This window comes from Centropristis striata, chromosome 13 (genome assembly GCF_030273125.1).
Source record: "Centropristis striata isolate RG_2023a ecotype Rhode Island chromosome 13, C.striata_1.0, whole genome shotgun sequence".
Lineage (NCBI taxonomy): Eukaryota > Metazoa > Chordata > Actinopteri > Perciformes > Serranidae > Centropristis > Centropristis striata.
Genome location: NC_081529.1, coordinates 18,768,252 through 18,781,117, shown reverse-complemented (window position 1 = coordinate 18,781,117; position 12,866 = coordinate 18,768,252). Strand labels below are relative to the sequence as shown.

Sequence of the window (12,866 nt, the reverse complement as noted above, 5' to 3'; positions counted from 1 at the left end):
ACCACAGCAGCAGCAGCCCCTGAAGGAGCCACGCCGCCACCTCCCAAACGTGACACCCCACAGGAAGGTGGGACGACGTGGAGGCAGAGGAGGAGGAGGGGCTGTCTGGATGTCATCATGAGGGAATTGATACACAAACTGTGTCAGAAGGAGGGAAGGGTCAGCCCAAAAGGCACCCGAGGTGGAGGTACAGTAGGAGAGTTATGGGTGATTAGTTTGAATCAGCAGCTCAGGCAGGCAGACGGTGAGAGGAGGTTTCCACTGGGTGGACTGGACATGGTGATAAACTGGTGATGAGCATGAAGCTGGATGCATGTACGGAGCTTGTTGCATGATTATGTTATTTACTGTACAGAATGTGGTTAAAAAAGCATCAATCTACTAATTAATGTGGGAGGGGGTGGGGGGTGATACAATTTCAATGTTTTTCAGGGTTTGATTAATGTTTATTTTTTCTAATGTTATATGTCTTACAGTCACACATTTAAAATTCATTTTGATCTAATCTGATTTTTTCAGCTGAATTTGCAGAGAAAACCAAGATAGATAGATGTAGATTTTGTTTTTTTCATTTATTTTAATACTATATTAATCAGTCCCCACATATTGTAGGGAATTAATGTAATACTGGCAAGGCTGTGTTTCTGTTCTGTGGATTTTATGACAAAAACAAAGGGACATTTTATTTCGGATTAACAATCTTTATGCTTTTTCATGCACAACATTTTGATTAAAAGTGTTCGAATTTACAGAGTGCTTTTTTAAATTTATTTTTAAAGTTCTTTTGCAAAAACAGATACAAGCCATTCTTCAGATTAATAAACCAAGACTATTTGAATTGATTTTCATTTGAATGCTCAATAAAAACACGTTTTAGGAAATTTAAAGAGATATTTTACCCAAACAACTCCGTGGACTGCACCCCAAAAAATGTGTTTCTGCAGATGAACGCTTTCATTTCCCCAAAGTGTCCTTGTTTTGCTGTTTCTGCAGTGCCGAGTTAACTTTCATTTGTATTACACAGATCGAAGAGACAAAGAAAGTAAGACAAGAAGAAAGAAAGACTGAGAAATGAATAATAAAGACAAGGGAGGAGGTACGGAAGGAGGAGGAGGAGGCCAGACAAACGACAAACAGAAAGCTGACGAAGTCGGTGATGAAGAAAAGAGGAGCAAAGACAAACACAACAAGCTGGAGAAGGAGAGCAGCGGGAAGGAGCTGAACGGAGACTCCAAGAAGGAGAACCGGCGCTGCTGCAGGAGTGGCTGGGCTCTGACAGAGCGCCTCGCCATCAACGTGTCGGGGATGCGTTATGAGACTCAGCTCCGTACGCTCGCCCAGTTCCCAGACTCCATGCTGGGAGATCCCCGCCGCCGCATCCGCTACTTCGACCCCATGAGGAACGAACTCTTCCTGGACCGGAGCCGCGCCTGCTTCGACGCCATCCTCTACTTCTACCAGTCGGGTGGGAGGCTGCGGAGGCCCGCCAACGTCCCTCTGGACATGTTCCTGGAGGAGCTGCGCTTCTACGAGCTCGGAGAGGAGATCATCGACCGCTACAAGGCGGACGAAGGCTTCCCCAAGGAGGAGGAGAGGCCCTTGCCGACCAACGACCTGCAGCGCCGCCTCTGGATGCTGTTTGAGTATCCGGAGTCGTCCGGTGGAGCTCGGATCATTGCCATCATCAGCGTCATGGTCATTGTGATCTCCATTCTCATCTTCTGCCTGGAGACTCTGCCGGAGTTCAGGATTGAGAAGGAAAGGAGGGAGGTGAGGATGTTACACACAAAGGTGGTTCACGAGGCTGCAGACGGAGGTTGTGCATGGAGATACGTGCAGGTAGCTGACAAGAGAACACAGTTAACACTGCAGGATTGATGAGGTGAACATAGAAGGACAACATGTGCTGACAGGTGTCACATTGCCAAACATGAACCAGCTCTTGCAGCACGAAGTGAAAACGTCTTTATCTCTCAACACTTGAAGGGAAAAAAAGGAGAGCTAAAACTGAAGGATGATTAGAAACATCAGGGAAAAGTCAGCAGACAGAGAAGAGAAGGCGAGGGCGAGGTTTTCCTTGAGATTATTTTGGACTTGTCGTTAAATCCGATCTACTCGGATTGAGGGGAAGGAATGAGGAGGGCAGTTAAACCGCTGGTGGAAAAACAAGAGTAAGGAAAGACGAGGGCAGACAGAGCAGGTTGGCTGCAGCTTTACGTTGTATGTGTAGTTGATACGCCTTGTCGGCTACTCAGGGACGACTGCCAGAGCCAAAGAGCACATTCAGGTGGAGTGGATACTTCAAAAGTATCGAGGAGAGAGAGAGAGGAAGGAGTTGGAGGTAAAGAGGCAAGTGTGAAGAGAAGGAAAGGAGATGAGCTGGTCTCACGTTACCCCTTAGAGATCTAAAGCGCTATATATAGAGGAAGGACAACCCTGAGAGCACATCAACACATAAACCAATGTCCGTATTAATAAACGCTGTGACTCATAGGCTACACACGTAAAAAAAACAGCATGGAAAAGAGGCTCACAGATCTACTTTTCTGATGACCACCGCAAAAAATGAAATTAGCCTCGCGGTCGCTGCTGTAGCCTGGAGACGAGGTGGATTTTGGAGGTTCGGGCAGCAGAAGTGACTGGATTTATGTCCCCCATCACCACCAACACTGCTCCATTACTCCCATACATAGAGAGATAGATACATATGCGCTCATGTGATCGGGGCATTTGACGCTTTTGGACGCTGCACAAACAAAACAAAACCTGCATGCACAGCCGTCCCCGAGCAATCACTCACTCACTCAGCAGATGGTGGTGACAATCTGACCAAGCAAATTTGATCTGTTAAGATTCTGATGCATGTATGTTGTTGGTTCTACACGACAAACTATGTGTCTTTTGAATGGCTGGAGGATCAACTTTATCACAAAAATTGTGCTTTTTTCAACTATAGTGGTAGCAAACTATCTGTACCATCAATTCCAATACAACTGGGGTGAATCAAACATTGTTTCAGGCACCTTATATATGAAGAAAAACAAGATTAAGTGTCAATACACATGCTGAGATAAATGCAAACTTGGGCAAGTAAACAAGGTGATATTGAGGCGGTATAATGTTTACCCTGTTCGTCATGTTAGTAGTTAAACCTGTAGTGAAGAACTTTTGTCTTAACCCTTTGGTAGTGAGAATAATACATAAATACTTTTGATTTGTGCTAATTAAGTATTCTTATCAAGTGAGCGCCCCCAGGAGCAACATCCTGAAGTCTTTCTTTGCAAATAATTATGAACAGGTATGTTTTAAACAGGCCCTGCACTAAAATTGAACAAATACCAACCTGTCTAAGAGCAATAAGTAGGTTCAAATGTTGCAGTAGAAGAAACCACAGCCCTGGTATACACAGACAGGCTTTCCCTGGTGATGATAGGCTTGATCAGCAATGTTTGAACTTGTTTGCAAGAGCTTACATGTACCAGATGTTTATTTATATGGAAAAGTACCAGTCTCACTTTTAGCCTGTTAACACGCTAATTAGTGCTTAAGTCAAAGTACCGATGAGGCTGCTTGGTGAATTTTTGAGTGAATATTTGGCTAAAAAACAAAAATGTCTTGCTCATGGTGGTGCCAAAGTCATTGGGGTTCATCCTCTGCGGACCGTGAATGTATATGCAAAAAATGAATGGTAATCCATCACACAGTTGGTGAGATAGCTTGGTCTGTCCTGACATCACTAGCCTCGCTAATGTCAAGATATCTCTGGACTGTCTACAGTTTCCATTAGAACTACATTCATTTGGTCACTTTATTAGGTACACCTATACAGTTTAATGCAATCCAACATTTAGAAAGTTTAGGAGGGAGTATGTCCAAGTCTGCATAATATTGAGAGGTGTTTCTAATATTCTGTCCCCCTCATGTTGTGTAAATGAGGAGGACAAAATACATCTCAATAATTAAGTGAATATGTCAAAGGTAAACATGTAGTTAATAACTCTGTAACTGAAATGTTGTATTTATATTGTATAAGATTTTATAGGTGTTCCTAATAAAATGGAAACCAAGAGATCTCCAAACCTCTGCAAAGAAACTTGAAGGCCATGTTGCAATCATCACATGAGAGAACTGGCCCTTTAAACTGAAAGGCCAACCTCATGTGAACTGTCAGGCTCAGGATTAACTTTGTAAATGCTGCAAACAGTTTAGTCGATGTAAAGAGACACGATGACACGAGGACGGACGAAGGACGGACAGAAAAAACATGTAAAAACATATTAATAGTATGGGGCATAATATGTGCTGCAGGGCAAGCAGAAGCACAGAGTAACTCTATCTAACTTGTTAAAAGACACTAATGCAGAGCCATTTCAGCCCTGCAACTACTTCCCAGAAAAAAACAAGCAGCCGGGTTAAATGAAGTGTCAGATGCCTCAGCCGTGCCGGTGTCTGGGGTGTAACGCAACCCAGCGTCACATGCACATAATGTTTTTTGTGTGCGTTTAAATATAGAGAAACTGATTTATATAAAAGTTGGTGAGGAAAAATAAAGCCGGTGGAGTGAAAATGGAGAGGAGAGAGAAGTTAGCACAGTATCATCGATCAGATCCTAATGACAGGTGTCATACTCCGAATGTGCTGAGGACAAACTTTCAGAATAATCGCTTCTTCTCACTTAACCTCCGTCCTTGTTTTCTGCACTGTTTACTCTCCATGGAGATATTACAGCCTCACCTTTCCCCTTCACTCTCATATTTCGCTCCCCTTCATGTTTGATAGACAAAAGATGATGAATATACGTGATATCTGCTGTGATTCTTTAATCTCTGTTCAACTGTAACCACTTTTCCTCCTTTGTTTTGCAGCAGTTCAGCACCATACCTCACCCCACCTTAGCCAACGAAACCATCTTGATCCCACCTGGCTTCACCCCCTTCCAGGACCCCTTCTTCATCGTAGAGACAATCTGCATCATCTGGTTCTCATTTGAGCTCGTTGTGCGCCTCTTCTGCGCTCCGAGCAAGGTGCAGTTCTTCAAAGACGTCATGAACATCATCGACTTCTTCGCCATCATTCCCTATTTCGTCACCTTGGGCACCGAGCTGGTCAAGGACAAAGGCGATCAGCCGTCCGCGTCCCTGGCTCTGATCCGGGTCATCAGGCTGGTGAGGGTTTTCAGGATCTTCAAGCTGTCCCGTCACTCCAAGGGCCTCCAGATCCTGGGCCAAACACTGAAGGCTAGCCTCCGAGAGCTCGCCCTGCTCATCTTCTTCCTCTTCATCGGGGTCATACTCTTTTCTAGCGCTGCCTACTTCGCAGAGGTGGACAGTCCCGGCACGGCGTTCACCAGCATCCCCGAGTCGTTCTGGTGGGCCGTGGTATCTATGACCACGGTCGGCTACGGGGACATGTACCCAGAGACGGTTGGGGGCAAGCTGGTGGGCTCCATGTGCGCCATCGCCGGCGTGCTCACCATCTCTTTGCCAGTGCCCGTCATCGTGTCCAACTTCAGCTACTTCTACCACCGAGAGATGGAGTGCGAGGACACGACAGAGTACAACCACGTCTCTACGTCTCTCTGGGACAGAGATGACAATGAAGAGGGGGAAGACGAAGAAGGCGTGAACGAGGGGCATGAACACATGGGAGACTATGCGCCCTTGTACGGGCATGACAGCGGAGGTATCTGCCCTCCGCTCAATGGGACTCTCCTGGCGGGGCTTTGTCCCGGACAGAGAGCTGGTGAGCCAACAGGGATAAACTTTTACCTCAAAGAACCTCTGGTCACTCAGGTTTGACAGACAGCAGGACAGACATTTGACACTGCCTCACATCAAGAAAAGGAGGACAAAGACTGAAAGATACTGACAGAGAACAAACAACAAGTACACTTGCACTGATATCAGCTCTCAGTTGTTACATTTCAGGCTTTTGCACGATTATATTTGACTTATTGAGATACAGTAAGGATCAACTATATCAATTAAAACAGAGCTAATCATTGAGAAATCCTGCATGTCATTGACAAAACTTCTTTCCAAAGTCCTTGCATTGTTATGCAAACCAAATATGGCCAGAAGTGAAATTCTGTGGCTTCATGCTCATTTTGGACGTGTCACTTTCAAAACCACTTGAGTAAAATAAGGAAGAAATAACAGGTTAAAAGGAACTTCTTTGGCTGTTACTTTCAGGATGTAGGTGAGTCTGACTCCAAATAACAACATTTACTTTTGGCTTCAGACAGGAAATGAGCACTGGTCTTGTGGGTCAAATGTTGGAGCTTGGATCCATCCACTTTCCCTCCCACTGGCCATAAACGGACCTTCACGCTATTTATATTTCGTTCTTTGCATTGGAGTTAATGGAAATCCTGGTTCGTCTCATAAAGAGGCGTAAGGGTGAGTAAAAGGCCAAATGCTCTTATTTAGATAAAATTAATTTGTGTATCTGTCCTGTAATTTGTGATTTGGATCCTATTAAAAAATATATGGATTCTTCCTTGACTCATGCTACACCCTTCCACCAAGTTTCATAAAATTTGGGCCAGTAGTTTTTCTATAATCCTGCTGACAAATGGACAAAACCAACAAACCAAAAGCCTAACCAAAAATATAACCCCTTTGGTGGAAGTAAATTGGAGTAAAAAGGGAATTCCACTTTACTTTCTCTATTTGTAGACTCCTGTGGACAATTTTATCACTTTTTCATGTTTAGTTGGTCTGCTGTGCTCTAATTAAAATACTATCTTGGTTATATTGCCATTGAATTGGAATCAATTTGCTGAAAGGTCTGAACTGTTCCTATATTCCTATAATACCTAATAAACTAGATATGCCTTTCAAGAAACTTCCAAGAGACTTACTAGAAAATTATTCAGGAATTACGCACACTAGTGACACTTCCAACCGACATCTTCTTTTGGCTAAATAAAAAAGCGACAATTTGTACATTACAATTCTACAAATCAGATTGAAAATCTTCTTCACTGTGCAGTAGTCTCTCCTGAATGTAATAAAAAAATCTGCAAAAATCTCAAATGTAAAAGAAGAAAATTTCCTCACCAAAGCTCAGACACCATTTGTGTATTGGCTGTAATGAGGGAAATGTGACGGTGAGAATGACTGAAGTGCTGCATGCAGGAAATCCACTCAGTGTACATTCATGTGATGGTGTTAAGTGAAGCGCAGTGCCATTAACTGCTGCGGTGCACATGCTGTATAGAAGCTAAATGTACAGGACGTGCTGCAGGTGTTGATGCCCTATAGTTGTCACAGTTATGACTGAAATGTGGCGCTGTAATCTCGTGCTGACGTTGTCAACAAAGAGATCGCTCATCGGCCTGCGGTGGTGCAGACAGAGTTCATGTAGCTGCTCCGAAGCCAGTTACATACAGCTGCGTAACAGATACAGCCTGGGTGAGGTGTGTGTGGAGGAAACTGACACCAGGTCAGAGACGTATAGCTCACAGCCGGCTGACATTTCTGCAGCAAATGAACTCAGACGGTCTGAGTTTTGTCCTAGAGAAACACATTGCCTCAGTTAACTCTGTGTCTTAACCATGCAAAGTAGATGTGTTATTAAAAATAGTAAAGATATCAAACATTCATTATCTGTACGTTTGAACGATGGCTGAAAAAAGTTTGTAGTTTCCTTCAGCTGATTCACAGTGAGCGACCTTTGTAACACTCCTAACACCCCTCGGTTATTCTACAAAGAGTCCAATTCTAAACAAGTTGGTTTATTATGATATAAATAATACTGTTATCACATTTTTTTAATGTGAGTGATAACAGTGTAGAGCGAGCGGGTCATTATGGACAAATAAACCCTGACACAAAGGAATCCTGCATCACACTGCCGGGGTTTATCTACAATAATGACCTGCTTACTGTACATTATCCTGCTTGATACATCGATAAGTACAGGAATTATAATTTAAACATATTAAATTAAATCATAATTTAACAACAATTTGACCCAAACTACCTATTTAAAAAGGATTTTGTTTTCAAAAATGATATTACTGCTTCTGCTTCAGAGCTGCATCCATAACAACAGTCTGTTATTCATAAATAACAGATTGTAGAGCCACAATTGACCAATCAGAAGCCCACTTGTCCTTTTTCCTGAAATATAAGCTAAATACAGATTTCAGAGTGAACTTAAGACCTTTAAGGTAGTCAGTAATACGATGTGGATATTCAGTATATTTCAGAACATGAGTGTGGAAACTATTTGAGATATTGTGAATGTGGATTGAGCAGAAAAAATGTTTAAGTTAGGAGATTTTTTTGTGAATTCTTGTCACCATTGTAATACATTGTTCCTGACATGAATTAAAGCCTAAAGGGAGTGAATGTTGTGAATTTTGTATAGAGTTTTCCTTTAAAAACCGTAGTACTTTTATAAGTTACTGTGTGGATGTAGTGTGATTTTGCATATACTGTGAGGACAGATGTGGCTGTGTATATGTATACATGAGTCTTATTTTATTTAATAAAGATCATATTTAATCACTCAGGTCACGGATTTCTGAATTCCTTCCACATGACTCGGCGCGCAGCGACTCGGGGAGAATGTGATGATGAGCGCTTGAATCTAAACAACGTTTTTAAAAGCATCATGAGGCGTTTATGTTGTATTATTAGATGCTGTACGTCTCTGTGTTATGGTTTGAAAAGCTCTAAAAAAAGAGTGGAGTGAGTCCAGATTGTGTGGTGAGCCGTGGGCTTCATGTGATGAGTGGTTCTGCCTCTAGATGTCAGACTGTGTTTTAAAACCAGGACATCTGTCTCACTCCTGCTGCCACTGGCTTTAATTTACACTAATGTGACATGAAAGACTTCAGACTAACCAAATGTATCATCTCTTCTCTGGAAATGATCATTTTTTATTTATACCATATGATTCAGATGATTTACAATATATTGTTTTCCTTCCATGTTATAAAAAAAAATACTTTGCCTGAATTATTTTACACTTATTTTACCAAACTGGAAGCAGATTAAGGTTGCTGTGATGTGAAGCCAATACGGTACGTCATGTTAGAACTGTTACTGTGTTCTTCAGAACATTTAACACCAACTGAAGAGAAAAAAATAAGTCATTTTGTCTGTAATGTTATTTGATTCGCCATTAACCTCGTTTAGACTTTCCAACAATCAATTAAAAGTAGAACTGATGGGTTAATAATATTTTATTTTCTATTATGAATTTGGCTTCTGACAATTAATGAAAAGTAGATAATATGATAAAATTATTTTATTTTATTTAATATACCAATATATTATTTATTGTTAATTACATTTATAAATGTCTCTTTTTTTTACATTTAATTTATTTTAAAATAATTTAATTATATTTCAAGGTTAAGAAAATCCAGTGTTAAAAAGACAATTAAAGCCAAAAAAAATTACACAAAAAAATCTCAATATTTTTCCATTATGGAGCAGCTCTAACATAAAAATAGAAACTCTTCTGGTGATTTAATAACACAATTAATTTAGAGCTGAAAAATAGTCTCCATCCAATCCATTAAATAAAAAAGAGACAATTCATCTGCAACAATTTTGTTAATCTATTAAACCAAAATGTAAAAAAAAAAATGTCTCTTACTTATATAGCCAGTTATTCAAGAAAAATAATTTTCAATTAAGGATTTTATTGGTAGCAGTCTTGAATCTATTACATCATTATTGTTGATAATCTTGTAACATGAAGTCTGTATTTTTGTCCTCATATTGTATTTTTTCTTTTTTCAATTTATTCAATATTTTTGTGGTATTTATGCCTTTATTTGATAGTTTGGAAACAGAGAGAAAAGAGGGGCACGACATGCAACAAAGGTCCCAAGACCGGTATTAAACTCAGGATGTTGCGGACACCAAAGAGCTCCTTATTTTATCAAAATTTTAAAAAAAGAAGAAGATTAATGTATTTTTCTAATGTCCAGTGTGGGCAGATTTCAACATTTTGCTGTCATTTTTTAAATGAAATGGATAAATCAAGGTGAATTAAGTTGTTTTAATCTGATCACCAGTTTGATCTTTATCTGTCAGTCCAATAAATGAATCCTCAAAAGTCTCAAACCTTTTATTATTTGGCAGCGACAGCATCTAAAGACAACAGCTGAGTTGAGCTAAGAAAACAGAAAAGAAAACGGACTGGACAGGTTTTGGAGCAGATGATGCTCCTCACAGCACACACACACACACACACACACACACACAGAAACCCTCCTCCCGACGATGATGGCTGCAGTGATTAAATTCCTGACCCCCCTGTTGCCTCAGATGGTGTGATGTGATATCCTCGTGTCATGTGTTGGAGCTCTCTCTCTCTCATGCTACCGGACAGATTAGTATTTCGTTCCACAGAAAGTCAGCTAGAAATTGTCACCAAAAAATTTAAATTTCTGACATTTTCAGATGAACCTCGACACACTGAGGTTTTCCCATCCCTGCTCACCTGCAGCGCTTCACCTTCTCCCTCTGGCTCTTTTCGGTGACGTGCAGGGACCCGAAGCCAACGTCACCCCTGCAATTACCCACAGTGCCCTTATGCTGTCTGGGAAGAATGAAAAGGATTGACGTCTTTCTGGCCATCTGCCGCCCTCCGATTCCTCTCCCATCACTCACTCTCTCCTGCCTCGCCCATCTCTAACTCTTCTTTGAGAGGATTAAGTGTGTTGGTATCTCTGTGTGTCTTTGTCTCATCAGTGTGTGTAATGTGCCTGTGTGTGTGTGTGTGTGTGTGTGTGTGTTGCAACTTTTCCATCCAGTAATATCTTTGTCTACGTCTTTAGTTACCAAACACTGACGCGTGTCCCCTTTCGACTGCAAATCCCTCCACAGATTGTACAAAGTTACTTAAGCAGGCATCAGAGAAAACACAAAAGAATTGCAGCTATTTTAAATAAATCTTACAGATTTTATTACATACAATATACACACGAGCTGGACCTGTGTGGAGGAAATGACATTATTTTACAGCAATCAAGAATGATAAATGAGAGAAAAACTAGTAAATTTTAAACATACAACAAAATTAAAACATCATCTCACCTATTACTCGTCGCTTCAGACACCGGACCACAACGATAAAATACAAACCATAAATGATATCGACAATATTAACATCAAGATGAGAGGTGATGTGCAAGAAGGTGGAGAATTATAAAAAATAATGTCTGCTGGTTGTTTATTTCTTTCATTTACATGAACCTGTGGATACTCTCGAGGTTATTTAAAGGAATAGTTCCACATTTTGGGAGTTAAAGGTGCTGTACACAACATTCAGAACATTAATGTGGAGTAATGGCGTCCTAAGCAGAGAATGAAATCACGTTCTCCCTCTGAGTTTCTCTCGTATAGTTTTTGAGTGCATGCATGAGAGTCTCTCCCTTTAACGACCTGGGAATGAGACGGGGTTGTTGAAACTGTTGTTCCCTGCCTTCATGTGCATGTCACCGCTGGCCACTCTGCACTGTGCCGAGCCCAGGAGATCAGTGCTCATCCGGAGGTTATCACTCCTGTTGATGAGCGCTGCTCTCCCATGGTGTGTTAACCACAGAGCTTGCTTTGTGATCCGCTGATTAGGACTGACAGTCGTCAACCACTGAGCCCAACACTGCCAGTCAAAGCTCCCTTACTCCCTTAAGCGCCCAATTCTAATTGATTAATGGGGCACAGATTGAACTGAAGGTGTGCAGTGGAGCTGTCATTTTCCCCCCAAAATCAAGTTCAAACAAATCCAAATTAAAACCAATTCACAATTATTCACAATCGCAAGAAATCCCAAAACAATTATTGTCATCAGTCTGGATAGTTGAAACTTTGGATTTGAACACATCATCGTGGTTTGATCAGTTTAAATGATGTTACCTTGGTAGGAGTAACCTGTCAGACAAGCCCACCCAACAATGATATCATTGTTCAACGTACTGTACACCAACTTGGTACACATCGGCCAACCCTAGTGCTGATCAGCAGTAAAGAATGAGCGCCGATCTTGCACAGAAGCCGGTCCGGGTAGTGCAAAGCGGAAGCACTATTACTGGTGCTGACTCAGCCCCTTTTATGAGTGTGTGCCAGCCCTATATTTTGTTCAGTATCACTCTCACGTCTGTGTAGTAAAATGAAGCTCCAGCCAGCAGCAGGCTAGCTTAGCTTAGCATAGAGACTTGAAACAGCGGGAAACAGCTAGCCTGACAAAATAAACTTATCAGCACCTCTAGAGCAAATTAATCACCATCATTTATATCGTTTGTTTAATCCACACAAAAATGTTAAACTTTCTGGACACTTGCTGGACTATTTTTCAACTGGGACCAGTTGAAAAGTAACCAGTAACCTCCAGGAGTTTAACGGCTTCCAGCCCAATAATAGTCAGGAAACAAACAAAAAAGTGTTAATTAGTGAGCTTTAAAGGTGCTAGGAGGTGGATTTACTCTCTATGTTCTCCTCTAACTCTTTGCAACTAAACTAAAATGTGAAACGATTCCTTTAAAGTTGAATAATTTTTAACTTCCTGCCAGGAAAATAAAAGAAGAGAAGGTAAAAGGACAAACTAATAACTGGTGGTTGTGCTTTAAAAGGCTGGTAACATTAAGAAACTTCTCTCATCGAGAACAGACTCACAATTTCTCTCCTATCAGGCAAATTTAACAGACATACAGGAGCAGTTTGGTTATGAAATGACGAGACAGTGATAAGTAAACTAGGGAAATGACTCTCCATTTAAGCTCAATCCTCTCAACATTTTAATATCTATGTATATTAAACTCAAAGTGAGTTATTTTTTATCGTAAAAACATCTATGAAGCTGTAATGTTACCAGCCAGAAGTCCACTGTGGACCTGAAACTAA

General features: G+C 41.1%; 1 protein-coding gene across 1 annotated transcript; it reads left to right on the top strand.

The window, feature by feature from the left end:
• Positions 1–1,071: 1,071 nt before the first annotated feature.
• Positions 1,072–5,916, top strand: LOC131982596 (potassium voltage-gated channel subfamily A member 1-like). Its single transcript, XM_059347103.1, has 2 exons — positions 1,072–1,770; positions 4,866–5,916. Exons 1-2 carry the CDS (start codon positions 1,072–1,074, stop codon positions 5,796–5,798), a joined length of 1,632 nt encoding a protein of 543 aa, XP_059203086.1. The 3' UTR covers positions 5,799–5,916.
• The last annotated feature ends 6,950 nt before the right edge of the window (positions 5,917–12,866 follow it).